The 13,523-nt window shown below is 39.0% G+C and overlaps 4 protein-coding genes and 1 non-coding gene across 5 annotated transcripts; 2 read left to right on the top strand and 3 right to left on the bottom strand.

The window, feature by feature from the left end:
* Positions 1-2,836: 2,836 nt before the first annotated feature.
* On the bottom strand, positions 2,837-4,288 carry LOC131330464 (uncharacterized). The gene has a single exon (XM_058364054.1). It carries the CDS (start codon positions 4,113-4,115, stop codon positions 3,519-3,521), a length of 597 nt encoding a protein of 198 aa, XP_058220037.1. The 5' UTR covers positions 4,116-4,288; the 3' UTR covers positions 2,837-3,518.
* A 1,418-nt stretch (positions 4,289-5,706) lies between these two features.
* Positions 5,707-5,778, bottom strand: TRNAM-CAU (transfer RNA methionine (anticodon CAU)). Its single transcript has one exon. It is a non-coding gene; the product is annotated as a tRNA-Met (tRNA).
* Positions 5,779-6,087: 309 nt separating this feature from the next.
* On the top strand, positions 6,088-6,798 carry LOC131330462 (F-box/LRR-repeat protein At4g14096-like). The gene has a single exon (XM_058364052.1). The coding sequence runs from the start codon at positions 6,088-6,090 to the stop codon at positions 6,796-6,798; it is 711 nt and encodes a 236-aa protein (XP_058220035.1).
* Positions 6,798-8,658, top strand: LOC131330461 (putative F-box protein At5g38390). The gene is made up of 3 exons (XM_058364051.1): positions 6,798-7,073; positions 7,931-8,071; positions 8,152-8,658. The coding sequence occupies exons 1-3, from the start codon at positions 6,798-6,800 to the stop codon at positions 8,491-8,493; spliced, it is 759 nt and encodes a 252-aa protein (XP_058220034.1). The 3' UTR covers positions 8,494-8,658.
* A 2,497-nt stretch (positions 8,659-11,155) lies between these two features.
* On the bottom strand, positions 11,156-12,385 carry LOC131330463 (uncharacterized). The gene is made up of 2 exons (XM_058364053.1): positions 11,993-12,385; positions 11,156-11,499 (listed from the first exon to the last, which is right to left on the bottom strand). The coding sequence occupies exons 1-2, from the start codon at positions 12,232-12,234 to the stop codon at positions 11,295-11,297; spliced, it is 447 nt and encodes a 148-aa protein (XP_058220036.1). The 5' UTR covers positions 12,235-12,385; the 3' UTR covers positions 11,156-11,294.
* Between the last annotated feature and the right edge of the window lie 1,138 nt (positions 12,386-13,523).

The raw sequence follows: 13,523 nt of genomic DNA, 5'->3' as shown, positions 1-13,523 counted from the left end.
AAATGCCAAGATACCTAGGCTTTAAATACAAAATAAAGAGCTCGTTTGGCAACATGTTAGTTTGTTTATTTTCTTATTTTCATGATAAACACATAAGCTAAACATATAAGATGAGTTTGTTTGTTCATTTAGATAACCTAATAACTTTATTTAGTTAATTCTGACAAACCATCTTACTTACTTGCTTATAGTAAATGACATATCTAGTATATGAAAATCCCGCATAAACGGAATCCGGAAAAATTTAAGATAGTCTACTGCTGCAAGCAAAAAGACTACCTTTAAAAATCGAACCGTGATGTGGGGCAGCTTTTTTAAGGGGCTGTTTATTTGCTTGATGCAGAATTGCTGATAAACAAATCTATAGGACTCCCTAACTTGCGTTAACCAGTCCTTCTCTTCAAAAAAGTTTAACCTGTCCTGAAAAGGGCGCCAGTTGATTGACGGGCCCTGCCAACAGTTTAATGGTCAAACTTCATTATTACAATCACAATGCACGATCTATAATCGTGGCTGTTTATTATCAATATTTCTTGGTGGGTTTTCGCATCAATTGTCAATAAATAACTTTCGTTGGGAAGAAGATGAGAGAGAGAGAGAGAGAGAGTTAATGACCCATCTCCAAACAAGTTGAAGCTCCGGTTAATGCTCTGCGGTGGGTTGTTGGTATGTTTCCTGATCTTTGATCTCTACTATTTCATTTACATATGTCAATTTAATATTTGTTAGCTTTGGATCATATTCACGGTTGATCGTTTTTAGGTTTGTTTTCATAATGGGTAATGTCGTTTGCGAGTCTTCGAATCTCTTCGATTCTCTGCCTTATACGGCCAATGGAGTTGATGGGTTTTCATAATGTGTCAAAACTGTTTTTTGTTAGTGCCAAAACTTCAGTGCATGAAAGGTTTGTGCTTGTAAATGCTCGATGTGACGTACATGCCACTGCAGAGTTTGACAGAGTATTTGCATGCCTGTGCGTGTGGCTGTGACAGTGCGGATCATTGCAGTGTAGGTTTTCTATCATCTGGCTCTTAAGACTTTCTTAATGCCAAAACTCCTATGCATGAAAGGCTTGTACCATTGAAATTTTGGAATTAACCTAAACAGTTTTGGGATTACCATTTTCCTTCACATAATCTCGAGGTGTATTCATCAATTCTGGATTGGAAGTTGTGGGTACCTCCCAATCCCTATACTGCCTTAATGGGTTTTGATTTTATCGGCTAATATTGATCCATTTTAGATTGGGAGTTGTGGGTATATCAGAAGTTTTTTCTTTTGTTGGCTTGCATCCATCAACTTTTGATTGGAAGTGGCCAAATTGTGGGTGGTTCACAAGATGTAAAAAAAGTTCCTTTTACATTTGGCTGTAAAGTATAAACTTGTGACGCATTTGTGTTCATCGAAGGGCTGAGAATGATGCTCTAGTCTCAATCCGAGTCTTGGGTTTCGTTCTTATGAGGGTTGGTATGGACAGATGAGATTAGGATTTCAGTCCAGTGTTTTAATGGTTGCCAACTTTTTGCCTTGCTGGTATGAGAATTTCTTCTTGGGTCTGAGATCATGAATTTCAAGTTTTCAACCAATTTACAGCTGCTTGACCAATTCTAGTTGAAGTTGGTGGATTTTCCCTGCATTCCTCCCAACCAACTCTATGAGGTTTTGGCTTTTTTTCTTTTGGACTTGCCAATTTTTAGATTACCATTAATGATCCCTTTATCTTTCACTAACCAACAGCTTTAAATAATTTTCTGAGCCTTATACGGATTTTTGATGTTTAAAACCTTTCCTTTTAACAGAATTTAAGTTTTTCTTTCCTGACAATTAAGTTTTCATTTCTTGGCATTGCTCTCTCTCTCTCTCCACGTAATGATTGTCACGAATACTTTGGTAGGTTTTGGCTACTCTGATGTTTGTGTAGTTTTGGTTAATCAGAAACCCGTAACTTTCCATTCTTTGTGTAAAGCATGCCCACCCTTCTGCTAAAATTATTCTCCGAATTTCACTAGAATTATCTGACCAAGAAGTATGATTTTTGGTGATTGTTGAGCTTCAGCAATCAGACACTCTCGTTTTGTCTCCTCTGATATGTGACCTTCCCAATAGATTGGTTACTGTGTAGGCTTACTGAAATACCAAGTTTCTGCTAGTTAAGAGGTGTTTACTTTAACGTTTTGGTGGTTTTAAAAAGTTTTTACCATATCTGCTCCTTTTGAGAATCGGTCTCTTATCTGCTAAATCTCTCTGGTAGTTTGATAGAAGTTTACAATCTGTGAGTCTAGCAATATTGAAGTTGTTGACAGCCCAAGGTAAAACCCGGGGTTGTTTGTCAAACGATTAGATTGGGGTACAAGTTGATTCTTCAACAGCAGCAAATTTGTTGCTTTTTAAGTTGTTTCTTGGCCCAGAAGTAGAAGTTGAAGCTATAGCACTCACAATGATACAACATTTGATTTCATACATAACAAAACAGAATTTACCCCATAAGCTATGACAAACACCTTCGTCTCTTGGAAAGTGACACTTTAAGAAGAGTGAAAGATTGCTTTTAAAAGCAGTCGTGAAGTTAGATACGATTCCACTACCTTAGTACGAGTACTTACATCCGCCGATCAAGGCTAGTTACGGGACCCAAGAGATAGGTAAGCGCCCCTACATGAGTCTTATCGAAAGAGGCCTCTTAGTCGTCACTCGTCACTATAGATGGGGTGTTGGCGCTTTAGTTTGACTGCAGTATGTCGTTAGCACTTTCCTAATAACATAGAAAGGGGCAAGCCAACACCTACTCCTAATAAGAGGTAGTCTCATATCTGCCTAGTTCAGGTAAGGATTAGGATTTTGAACAAAAACCTACTACATTGAAGTCTGAGAAGATTTCTTAAACTCTACCGCAATATTACAAGTTTGTGATGGTAATGCAACCGCACAATTCATATCTATTTACTTTCTGATGACAGGGCCTTGAACTGCTTTGAGGTAACCTTGTCAAACCAGCTTTGGAGATTCTAAATTTCTTCCACCCGGAAAAAGACTTGTATCATGCCTTTGCAATTCCAGGAAAACATGGTACCGAAACTAGAAGCAATCAGGGGCGGTGGAGGATCCATCAAAGTTGGGACCACTGGGACAATCGGTGCCTTAATTTCAAGGGAACTAGAATCCACAAAGTCAGCAACTCAACCTACAATTGCTACTTTGGTTCCTATTGCTGCTGCTGCTACTACTGCTGCTGCTAAAAGACCGATTCCAAGAACATCCCTGGACGAAGCGAGCAGCAGCCGCAGCAGCACCATCAACAAGAAAAGCCCGGAAACTCTCCGGAAAATGAAACACTATCGAAAAACCCATGAAGTACCAATGCTTGTTTCTGATAGTATGTCCTTAGATAGAACTCCTAGGAGGGACAAACCTAATAAAAGAGGATCTTACATAGTTGAGATTGTGGACATAAAATGCGGCAGCCGTACAGCAAATCGACTCAAGAAGCTCAGTTTCTCGAAGCTCACTGAGACTGTTGCTTAAGCCTGCAACTTCTTCACATCATCAGCTCTCAGATTCCTGTAACCGAGTCCAGAATTCATGTTTGGCCGATTGCTTTTCGCAACTTCCACCGTAGAACACATGTTAGGGATGAGTTTTCTTCTTCCTCCTTTCTTCTTCTTTCTTGGGGTTGTGGCAAAAGATCCAAACTTGGGATTGGGTTGACTGCTTGTGGAGGCCATCTCTGTACATAGATGCTGAGGCTTATCAGATTCAAGGTGGGTAAAGTACTCAATTTCTTTCATTATCAGGAATCCAACTGTTCCTCTGGTGCCTATTTCTACCGGAGTTTTTGCATCCATTTTCTCAGGGATTGTTGAGGGGACAGAGCTGGAATTTTGCATCACCAGTTTTTGGGTGGTTGGAGGGAAGGGGGAGGCTTGTGGATGAAGAGAAGAGATGGGTACTTTGGGCCTTGTTTGGGTGGAGTTGTTCCGAGTCTCTGGCATCTTTGGTTTGGCCTTATGCCTGGTGCTGTCACATGACTTCTTTGTAGCTTTGTAGTCTTTATATACTACAAGGAAGAGCACAGTAGTTGGTGGGGGGTTTTGTGGTGCCATTGTCATTGTAATCATGTGGAAGCAGTTATGAAAATTTAAGTTTCTTAATTCAATTGTAAGGGGAAAGGAAATGGTGATTTCTTGTTTGGTGGAGCACTTTACTGCCTCTTAGGTATGGGGAGGTTGTGGTTCAAAAATTTATTTATGTTATTCTCAATTTGTTTTTATCCTCTTGGTGAAGGGTCATAGGAAAAGACATGATTTGCATTGTTTATCTTCTACATTATCATGTGAATTGAAAATTGAAGTTGTTGCAACCATGAGGAAAATTGAAGCTGTAGCCTGTGGGGAGGAGTAAAAAGTGAATTCACATGGGGATACATCAAAATCTAACACTGAAATTGTATTTTACTACCTTGAATTTTTGTAGGGCATTTTAGTAGTTTGTTTCTTTTTTTTTTTTTTCCCGAGAAATTGTTTCTTGCTTTAATCACTGTCATTTTTGTCATCAAATAAGGGTGTACTTTGAAAATGGTTAAAAGACCAAATAAAAAGATCTAGAGAGAAATTTGTTCACTGTGCGAGCTGCGAGAGATTCAGGGAGAGGGAGATCTTCATAGGATTCTAATGCACTATGGGGGCAGCCGAATAGCAGGTTGGGGAAGAGATAGCCAACGTCATAGGACACAAACGGAAAGCATGAAAAGTCTGATAAGGGCAATATAGTAATTTGCAAATACAACAAAATTACTCAATCAACCCTCAACCATCCACTCAGGACAAACCACCAAAGGGTAGAGGCAGAGGGGCATTTTCGGGAGAACATGCACAAAATGCTCATCATCGCTTACATGTGGAAACAAGGGTGCGGATAGATAGCTAAAGAACTTGTGATCCAAAGCAAATGTATTTATTCTCTATCAATGTCACGAGATAGAGTTGTTTGTGTCTTTATCAATCTACCCAAGTAGTAGGTACATTGGCATTGCAGCAAAGTTGGGGAATCTTGGCGCCATTAAATTTCCCTTGTTTTTTTCTCCTTCAGAAATAACTTCCAGCATTAAAAGAAAAATGTGGGAAAAATAAATCTTACGAAATTAATTTTGAAAAATGATAATGTCAAAATTGTTTTTGTTTGTGCCCAAACTCTAGTGCATAAAATCCTTTTACTTTGCACATGGTACAAAGATTTTATGCACTACAGTTTTGACACAAACAAAAACAATTTTGACATTAGCACCTGGTAACAATTTTCACTGATCCAAAACTTCGAATTGGTATTAAATGTTTACCATTGAGGTTTATTCATTCATCTTCTACATTTGCAAATTGCAACCATTCAAACATGGCCTTTTGCGAATGGTCTTTTGTCCAACATCATCTTCTCAACTCCCTGGTAGGTAGATTGAGAGTTCAACCCCTCGTGTGGTCATGGGGTGGCTTGGATGCCTATAATAGGTTTGCCTCATCTTTTGTGGGCTCGTCCATCTCGTTGTTTAGCGGCACTCTTTTTTCTATCCCCTTAAGAATAGACTAAACATATGTTAATTATTCTATCCCCTTAAGAATAGACCAAACACATGTTAATTATCAAAAATAAAAAATAAAAAAATAATCCCCTTAAGAATAGAAAAAAATATGGAGTGGGAAGAGAAGCTTGCTCTCTTATCAGAGCCAGGTTTCGATCCTGGGACCTGTGGGTTATGGGCCCACCACGCTTCCGCTGCGCCACTCTGATTTGTTGAATTTTAACCGCTTTAAAAATTATTTAAAGAACTATTATGGAGTAATTTTCTTCTTCCCCGTTCGGTTCAGTGATCCAGTGTTTCTGAACCCAATTTCGCAAGAATCTTCAAAATGGCAGAGAATCTTCAAAATTGGGGAAAAAACTCATTTCCCTTCGCCCCGCCAACAAATTTCCCACCAAAATCACAATCACATTCCCATTTTTCCCATCCAAAAATCCTCACCAAAACAATGAGAAAAATCTCCTCATGGTGGGTCTTCTAAAAGCTTGGCTCGATTCGACTCGTTTGCAACCCGACTCATGGATTCAACACCATCAAAACGCCACAAACCTCCAACTATCCCAGAAACCCCGACCGCCGCCGCCGCCGCCGCCGTTAAAGAGGACAGAATCAGCAATTTGCCCGACTCTATCCTCTGCCACATCCTCTCAAAACTCCCCACCAAAACCGCCATCGCCACCGCCGTCCTCTCATCCAAATGGAAACCCCTCTTCGCTTCCATCGTCAACCTCTCTCTCGTCATCGACGACACTGCTCCGAACAAGCCCCAACCCAATCCCAATTTCGTCAATTTCATGTACCACTTGTTAACCGTCACTCTTCGTGACGTGACCTGTATTGAAAAATTCGTCCTCCACTGCAATCACGACTACGGAAATTCCCATATCGACGCCTGGATTTCTACCGTTTTAGGGCTTAAAGTTTCTTCTTTAACTCTTTTCTTCCATGTGGAGAACACTGGTGTGTCAATTGAGAGTCTTTTCCAGTGTGAAACCCTAGAGGACTTGTTATGGTGTCAGCATTTTTATGCTGAGGTTCCGGATACGATTTTTTTGCCGAATCTTACGCGATTGTATCTTGCCTTTGTGAAATTTCCCGACTCAGAGTCGTTTGACATCGTTATTTCTGGCTGCCCTGTGCTTGAACGGTTGTCTTTAGACAATTGCAAATTCAAAGAAACGTACTTTCTTTTTATCCGTTCGCCTTCGGCCCTTCGCTTAAGTTTCTGATGCTAAACAATTGCAACCATAATGACTACTATCAAGTTGACATTGATACACCTTTGCTTGAAGCATTAATCTACGATGATCATGTAGCCACATACTATTGGGGGATGCAACTAAATTCTCTGCTTAGAGCTTATATTGATGTTGGACCTAGTGATTACATGGTGGAGAATGCAGATGATGACGAAGATGTGCTGGAGTATGACCAAAATGTGGCAAAGCTTGTAGCAGCATGTTGTAATGTTGGTTTTCTCTATTTATCCATGCCTTCGGTAACTGTGAGTTTTCTTAACTTGTCATGTTGAAATCAATCTCAAAAATTTTACCTTGGTAGTATCTTGAAGTGTGTTCGGTTTTGGTCCAAGGGCGGAAACAGGATTAAGTCTTGGGGGGTACCAAGAACTTGAAAAATGAAATTTCATGTACTCCATGATTATTTTGTCTTGAAGGTGTTCTTGAACACATATTTTTAATTCAAGCATGAAAATTACATAAGAATGCAAGTATATTGTACAGGGAACATAAAATCGCTTTCTGTTCATACTTAGCACTTAGCAGAATATGTATGTATCTGTATCTATACGTGAAAGAAGACTAGATGAGGCAATTGTTTCATCAGTACGTTCCAAACCCAACTATCAAGGATGGATTTTTTTTTTTTTCCCTTTCAAACCCCCTAAATAATCTATGATCAAGTATTCAAGTGTATTCTAAATGTCAGGACAATTTACTTTTCAATGTACTGAGTTGCAACAGTTTTGATTTACTTAATCAATTGGGCCAAATTAGAATCTTAACTTGGGTAAAAAACCTTATGTCACTTATCAATAATAATAAAAAAAACTTATGTTGGTTTAGGAGTTAAGTACTTTGAGAAATGATTATGGCCCTTGAGTCCATATACGAGGGTCTGAATTTCTTATTGTATCAGTCCTTTGGGAAACTTTTTAAATGTTGGAGAGGTGCAAGTATAGAACACGTATTTATTGTGTTCTAGCATAGTTGGGGGTGGTCATGGTACCCCATCATTATATTTACCTCCGCCCCTGCTTACGAGTTACGTCCACACTTTTAAATATTTAATGTATGAACAACCTTGGTAAAGGTTTTATGATTACTTGCATTCTGTGTACAGGCTATTCACCTTTCCTCTTATGCAATGCCCACTTTTCAAAATTTGACCGAGTTGCAGCTAGGTGATCTCAACAATCATGGATGGGAGTTTCTGCCGCACTTGCTTGAAAGTGCTCCTAATCTTGAAACCCTTGTCCTGAAGGTACTTGTTAATTTTGTTGTGTATTTTGTTACACTGATCATTTTGTTGCTGTATTAACTTTTGATTTCCTTTTGTCTCAGAGGTTTGTGGAGCACGGAGGGTGCTTTGCTAAATTTGAGAGCTCTATTCTGAACTGTGTGCCTGCATGTTTATCTATACACCTTCGAACTATTTACTTTGAGGAGTTCAATGGGGAGCAAGACGAACTGGAGCTAGTATCTTATTTCTTAACTACTGCTGAAGTTTTGAGGGATGTGGAGTTCAGCTTTTGTTCTTCTTTGCCTGTAGAGAAGCAGTACAGCACTTGGTTGAAGTTATCATCGTTGCAAAGGTGCTCAAAGTCAAAGAACTGTAAGATTCATTTCGCAAATGTAATATCAATGTTGCAAAGTTTTATCGAATGGATGAAATCACTAAAGTGAAAGAAGTAGGGAAAAAGAGAAGAATATTGGTAGAGATAGTCTTTGCTTCTTCTGACTTCTCTGTGAAATACTTGCCATTCAGTATTTTTGGCTGTTGTGTATTGTCAACTACTCCGTATATTTTCTCTTGAAATTTTAATCAAACAATTCTCCTGTTTTGTTCTATTTATTGAAGCTCTAGGTTAAGTGATTTGTGTGTCATTAGAGTTTTCATAGTCCAATCATGCTAGTGACAACACAACGTGGAGTCCTCCACCTATGTGAATGTGCAAGTGTCTGCATTTATATGTCATGATCGTTATACATAAATGGTTATGTTGAAGGAAAGTCTGATTGCACATACTTTTGCACACAAATCATATCACAGGTGTGTTTAAAACAGTTCGATGCAAGTGAGCTTGCAACCATCTTGTAATCATAGAAAAAGAAAAGCTCTGTATCTGCATCTCTTTTAAGACACCATGTTCATCCTAGGTCTCCTGACGGCTTCTTTTGATTTTGCTACAAAATGTCTTGGAATTTTCCTTTGTTTGTGTTGTACTTTCGGGTAATGGTTTGGCACATGTGATTGTGTATTCTGGTTATATACTAAAAAAATTACTCATTTATTCCATCTTTTAAGCATAGTTCACAGAGAGACTTTGTAAGAGTATTTATCGAGTTTGAAATTCTTATTGGGGAAACCTTGGGAATTTTTGTTTACCAACTTGAAATTTCAAGCGCATTTCAAAGCAGAAAGAAACATGTGAAAGAGACCTAAAAATTTAATTGCGATGCAACATAATTGCAATGTATTGTGTTGCACAAGAAAGAAACACATATTCAGTACACCAGCTCTTAACCAAGCCAAATAGTGGGAGACAATTCTACATTAAGCTGGGTTATACACACCGACCCACTATACCCGATCACTCATCTGATAAACTGTAAAATACCATACTATGATAAACTGTATCTTACAACAGATCTATTGTTTACAACAAAAGCACACTCCCAACCAGTTAAAGCTCAGTCACTGCTTGAAGTAGGATGAAGAGCAAAACAATGCTCATCATATCTGCTCTGAACTTCTAGAAGATGGCTTGGCAGCTCCTGGACTGAAAGTTGATGATATATGCCCAGTACTTTTGTACAAATGACAATTTGCTACTTATCAACTATCCTTTGCTGTACAAATGACTATTTCCTTGTTCTATCCACACTACTTTCTTTTTTCTTGCTTGCTTTTCCATTTTTCGGGTGACGAAAACCTAGTCAGTGGGAACTATATAAGACCATTCTTCCTGGTCTATGATTGTCCGATATAGGCCTCACATTCAAGTTTGGCAAATTGCCCCACTCCCTGCATTTTGGAGTCAATATCTAATGACTCATGCCCGTGGGGGACAGATCTTTGACTTCCAGTTTATTAACTTTTGATATGAATATAGGCAATCTAAATCGGCTGTTGTCATTTTCGCCTGTGTTTCAACTTTTCGTACCTTTTCCTGGAAGTTATAACCTTAAAGATTGGCAATATGACATGATAAGAAGCACAGATACAGAAACCACAGTTACATGGCATGTTTCTTTTTAAACAGTAGGACATGGGTACACTGGGTGTACATTCAATTACTACTAATATACAATTTCACGCAAACCAATTTCTTAGGGACTGAGCGGAACTCACCTTTTGTACGGAAGTGGGCAAGCTCTTTGAAAACTTTCGTTTTAGTAGGCGTTGTTATGTGTGTGTATACGTTTATGTGGATACAGATATCGCCATGAGTTTACTTTCTAATTAAAATAATAGATGAGATACAATAACTTCTGAAGAATTTACATTAATGAGTTGAGAAATCCATAAAAATAGGGCATGGGAACAACTACGAATCCTCAACTTTATAAATCAAAGTGAGATGTCAAATTCCTGTGGTTTTTATAATCGTAGGTTAGCAAGTGTCTTAGAAGTGGCTATACAATCTAAGTTTCTAAGTCATACTCACCAGAGAGTGTCGGACACGGAGCAAAATGACTGTCCTAGCATGTGTTTGAATTAAGATGTTTATTTCCTAATTATGGACACAGAAAAAGAGTATTGGGTACTTGTCTGGGAGTGTCTGACACATGTCGGACATGAACGCGTCACGTTGTCCGTGCTTCCTAGATGACACATGCAATAGCCAAACAAGACTTTCCAAGAATGCGGTTACACAGTTAAACTATCCAGAAGACTGTAATAAGAAAAACACTAACAGTTGTAAGTACTATCAGTGCCTCATATTGATGAACTGTGAGAATTCAGTAGTATCAAGTTTCTTATAGTATATAGGTATATGAAAGAGTGGAGATGATGTTACTCAAGCCAGAGGAAGTTCTTTACATCATTGCTGCCTGAAGTAGCCACAAGTCCAACTGGGGAACCAAGACATCGCTACAAAAGGCTTGGCCTCATCTTTGGGCAACGTGCATAGGCACTCCTCGGGTATTAAATCAACATCAAAACACCCATCTCCAGGTTAAAAACTTGTTTGTTTTGTGGTTTGAAGTAAGGTGTTCCGGCCAGCTTGATTAATCCTGAGGGACCTATCCCACTCGTTTGTTCTCTAAAAAATGATTGGACAATCATTTAAACTTGCTCGATTTGACATCTAAATAGCATAAATCATGTAAAAACAACAGCTCAGGGAAGGACTTTGATTTCTTTTAGATTAGAAACATTTATGTTTGTACTTCAGCAGGAATGAGAAATGAGAAGATTCATTTGATCTTCGCTACAATTTCACGGTGTCAAGATGCTCAACTAATTTCTTATCATGTTATCATAGCTTGGTGCTCTTGAAGCTACGGCTTTTCTTCGTTTGCGAGCTTTTACTGCCCGCGGATGTGCTTTGATTATCAAAATCTACGAGATTATTCTCAGCATCAGGTTTCTGGTCTCCACTTGTCTGGTCGGACTGGAGATCCTTCAGAATGAGCTCTGGCACCACGAAATTGGAAATCCAGTACATGAATAGAAGTACGGCACTGTCATCCATGTCAAAAAACTTGTTAGTACTTCCGAATGCTTAAATGTGGATGAAGTCGACAAAAACTGCACAAAAAAGAGGTTAAGCTCCTCCATGCGAAAAATTGGCTTGATCGTATATCTTCTTTTCCACTAACAGTTTGCCTTTTGTTTTAGAAAATGGGACGCAAGTATAATTTTAAACCTAAACTGTCAAATTTACACAAAATTTTCTTGTGCATGTCGTTATACCATCAAGTTGAGTTTTGCATTTTTTATTCTTCCATGCAATATCTATGAGATGAACGGTTTGAATCATATGTTGTGGGCCCGGAATTAGGCCCAAAAAAGGAGTCTTGAGGGGTATGGACTAGGGAGGATAGAAGTACCGAGAGGAGCTTAGCCCTGCAAAAAAAAACCACTTTACCTGCTTTCTTTCAAAAATATAAAATTTCTCTGTTTCTCTATTTTCAAAATGAGAGACCTAAGATGAATGCAGTGCAGAGGACGAACCTTGTCCCGAGAAAGACCGATACATCGGGCTTAGCCGGTGAAGCAACACCAAGAACAAGTGAAGTGGTAATGGAGAAAGCCTTTGTCTTCATACAACTGTTTTCGTTGTGCATCTGCCTGTTAGGTTGATTTCTGGTGAGCCAAAGCAGCTGGGCTGTGTTTGGTTGTTGGTTTAATTTGTGGTGTGAAAGCATGGGAAAGAATGGAGATTGACAATGTAGACAGCTGCTCATTGTCATCATGGGTATTATTCTCAGTCCAATAACATTTCTTTCTTGTTTCTGAGTCTGTATTCTCTCAGTCCAATGAGTAACTCATGGTGGTGGCATATCTAGACCCTTGTGTTTCCAACCAAGTGAATTTGGATAATGTTTTTTGGCTTTGGGGAGTGTTTGGATGGAAGGTAATTGTTACCCTTCGAATTTCGACGTGAGCAGGGCACGAGCCACACATGCTGGTTTGGAAACTTGATTTCTTCTTTGATACATAAAATGAAAGTGTATAGTATATGATACTTGCCTACTTGGTCACCTATGTAATGCAGAGTATTGCCCGTCACACCACACTATTTGTAGGAAACCCAACCACGCTAGCGGGGACCAGAGCTAAGCCCGTCACACCACACTATTTGTAGGAAACCCAACCACGCTAGCGGGGACCAGAGCTAAGGCCATACCATGTATTGGTGGTGTTCAGAGTATAGTTAGCCTAAAAAAAAGGTTACAAGAATGGTAGAACCACATCCAACTTACACACACCCACACTCACAGGTGTGTGGGCTCTACACACACTCACATCTAGTGTGTATCAGGTCCACACACTTGTAAGCTATGTAAGTGAGTGTGGTTCTAGCATGGCTCTAAAAGCTATGAGGATTCGAACAAGTACTTTTTCCGAAGTCCGAGGTTTCACCATTTAGAAAATTTCAATGCAATGGTTATTTGTAATGCCTCTCTTACATGATGTGGGGCCTATACATACATGAGACCCACTCATGTGAGAGGGCATAACAAATAACCGTTGCATTGAAGATTTGAGAAACCTTTTCCCTCTGGCCCCACCAAAATCACAATCAACTTTCCTTTTCTTTGTTTTTTGTTTTTGATAACTAGGTGTGCAGACTCTCAATTAATCTTGGAGGACTAATGTTGCCGTCCACTTGCGGGGTTTCAATTAAAACCACAACAAAGCTTTTAATAGGGACCATACACTCTTTCTTTTTTTCCTGTCACTGTAATGGGCCTACCCAATCACATTTATTCCCAACTCTCTACAAAAAATGAGCTTTTGATTATTGATTATTGTAGGACTTCACATTGTTAAGCTTAGCAACCCGGATAACCAAAGAATGAGGTGGTGAATTTTGATTATTCAAATTTGGTTTTGATATTGAAGATACCCTAATTAAGTCCCAAGACTTCACCATAGACTAACGCATTTTATTTGGAACTTAGGGAAAGTGATGGAAAAGAAAATGGGAGAAAAGTTAAATTTGGAACTTAGATTTGAATGATATTTACTCTTGACCGCG

The sequence above is a fragment of the Rhododendron vialii genome, chromosome 6a (assembly GCF_030253575.1).
Source record: "Rhododendron vialii isolate Sample 1 chromosome 6a, ASM3025357v1".
Taxonomy (NCBI): domain Eukaryota; kingdom Viridiplantae; phylum Streptophyta; class Magnoliopsida; order Ericales; family Ericaceae; genus Rhododendron; species Rhododendron vialii.
Note: the sequence above shows the minus strand (reverse complement) of the source record. Positions and strands in the feature narration are given on the sequence as shown.

What these genes read in the sequence shown, in the direction of transcription:
- LOC131330464 (XM_058364054.1), bottom strand. Translation starts at nt 4,115, where the DNA reads ATGATTACAATGACAATGGCACCACAAAACCCCCCACCAACTACTGTG.
- LOC131330462 (XM_058364052.1), top strand. Translation starts at nt 6,088, where the DNA reads ATGGATTCAACACCATCAAAACGCCACAAACCTCCAACTATCCCAGAA.
- LOC131330461 (XM_058364051.1), top strand. Translation starts at nt 6,798, where the DNA reads ATGCTAAACAATTGCAACCATAATGACTACTATCAAGTTGACATTGAT. An exon ending in TATCCATGCCTTCGGTAACT is followed by an intron (nt 7,074 to 7,930) that starts GTGAGTTTTCTT and finishes TTCTGTGTACAG; the next exon opens with GCTATTCACCTTTCCTCTTA. An exon ending in TTGAAACCCTTGTCCTGAAG is followed by an intron (nt 8,072 to 8,151) that starts GTACTTGTTAAT and finishes CTTTTGTCTCAG; the next exon opens with AGGTTTGTGGAGCACGGAGG.
- LOC131330463 (XM_058364053.1), bottom strand. Translation starts at nt 12,234, where the DNA reads ATGATGACAATGAGCAGCTGTCTACATTGTCAATCTCCATTCTTTCCC. An exon ending in TCGGTCTTTCTCGGGACAAG is followed by an intron (nt 11,500 to 11,992) that starts GTTCGTCCTCTG and finishes CATGGATGACAG; the next exon opens with TGCCGTACTTCTATTCATGT.